The sequence below is a fragment of the Cyprinodon variegatus genome, unplaced genomic scaffold (genome assembly GCF_000732505.1).
Source record: "Cyprinodon variegatus isolate N-32 unplaced genomic scaffold, C_variegatus-1.0 Scaffold237, whole genome shotgun sequence".
NCBI classification, from domain to species: domain Eukaryota; kingdom Metazoa; phylum Chordata; class Actinopteri; order Cyprinodontiformes; family Cyprinodontidae; genus Cyprinodon; species Cyprinodon variegatus.
In genome coordinates, this window is record NW_015150690.1 from 717,448 (window position 1) to 719,383 (window position 1,936).

Genomic DNA, 1,936 nt, shown 5'->3' on the forward strand with positions numbered 1-1,936 from the left:
AAAAAACAATCCACTGGACTTTGTTTCCAAGTTTGAAGACGTTTCGCTTCCCATCCAGAAACCATTTTCAATTCAAAATGTCAGAAATTTGGTTGAGTTAGAAGCTTTATAGAGTCGACGAACAAAGCCTTGGTTTGGCTTAGAAAACGTGCAAATTGAAACAGACCAACGGGTCGGTCCATTTGGGTTTTTTGTTAGCCTGTAATACCCCATACCTGTCTATGTCTCTGAAAGCGGGGTCGTTAAAGGGAATCGTTGGCCTGGCTGAACAGGCGAAGTCTTCGGTTCCCCTGTAAGGGGGTGGGGGTTGCTATGACAGAAGAAATAAACTCAATTGCTGCATTGTAGGTTTTTGAAAGCTGAAGGGGTGGACCCATTTGTCCAGTTCAATTTGCATGTTTTCTAAAGGCTGATTTATACTCAGAAACCAGTTCGTCTGCATGTGTGTCGCAGTAAATGCAAATGTACCCCCGCCCCTTTGCACAGACACTCTGTTTCACCACTCCAGAATCGTAGGTGACCGCAGACAGGAGGCCTCTGATTAGTCAATTCTACATCTGTTCTACACTATGCATATTTCCTGTTTGGTTCCTTACCGGCTTGTTTTGTTTGTATGACCGCCATTGTGGAAAACGACTCGTGAAGGTGGACCAGCTAGAAGAGCGCGGTGCGCAAGAACGCCAGGACCCTTTGTCCACCCGGATCCCCGCTCTTTTTCGCCCTCATGTCCCTCTGTTGTTGCACAAACTTTTCCCCACTGCCTCACCGCCTCCGCCGTATATAGACCCACAGCTAGTTCCTGATTGTCCTTCTTACGTTGTTGCGTGGAATAACATTGGGCAGACCACGCTTTAAAATTAGGCATAAATCACAAATATCTGTGACAAGCTCACTGCAATGCACTGCTGAGGATAACCAGCCCTTAAGCCAAAACAAAGCTTTGTTGGTCCACTCTATAAAGCCTCAAACTCAACGCTATTTCTGACATTTTCAATTGAAAAAGGTTCCTGGATGGGAACATCTTCAAACTTTGAAACAAAGTCAAGGGGATTGTTTTTTTTTCTTAACTTTTTTGGAATGACTACCGCCTGGAGGACAGAGAATCTTCACCAACATACAGTTCTTAAATATCATATGTCCATAACAAGTTTTACTCTGAAATATTGTTAAGGCAAAGCAACTTGACTGTAGTTAACAGTATGTTAGCTGAAGGCAACAATATGATATTACCTTGGAAGTAATACATTTAAGGTGTAAATTTATTTATTTTTTCACCTAAAAAGGAAGCAGCTAATTCTATCCTAAGCTAAAGACCAAGTTATTAGGAACTTGATGATTCCAATTATATTCATGAAGTGAAATAAAAATATCCAAGAGGAAAAGATTATGTTGGAATGCATCATATTTAAATAGTTTATTTAAAAAGAATTTGAAACTCCTTAATCAAATATGTTAACAATGTATCCTTTAATTTAAAGGCAAAGTATTTATCTAAATTAGTTTTTATGTGAACAAGCTTGTTTTTTCTCTTTTTCTGTTCAGTGAGTTCTTACTTCATAAGCAGAGTGATCCTCATGTTAACAGGAACAAACGGGCTGATGGGAACTCTGAAAACATATCGCTCTGGCCTGAAGGGAAAAAACATAAATGTTATTAGAACCAGCTGCAAATTCAGGCTAATGTTTGAAGCCCAATGCAGAGACTGATACTTTTCTAGAAACAGATCTATGATGCTGATCTACCTACCCACACTCATCCCTCAGGCAGTATCTCTTGTCAATCACCTGCCTGTTCTCTTTAATCATGAATGTGTGAATGGTTGTGTTTAGCCCTGATGGAGACAAAGAGAAGAGGTTGCTTAATTTGACTCATTTCTGCAAAAACAGAAATTACCCAAGTTTTAAAGACATAAAAAAACATTTTTATAAAGTTTTTT

At 39.5% G+C, this 1,936-nt stretch overlaps 1 protein-coding gene across 1 annotated transcript in view; it reads right to left on the reverse strand.

Annotated features, from left to right (window-relative positions):
• myrfl (myelin regulatory factor-like) overlaps window positions 1-1,936 on the reverse strand; it is a 29,318-nt gene that overhangs the window by 2,492 nt on the left and 24,890 nt on the right. The window contains exons 18-20 of the mRNA XM_015381601.1: window positions 1,747-1,831; window positions 1,554-1,628; window positions 894-921 (exon numbers count right to left, since the gene is read on the reverse strand). Coding sequence (XP_015237087.1) covers window positions 894-921; window positions 1,554-1,628; window positions 1,747-1,831 — 188 coding nt within the window. The remainder of the gene's footprint in view (window positions 1-893; window positions 922-1,553; window positions 1,629-1,746; window positions 1,832-1,936) is intronic.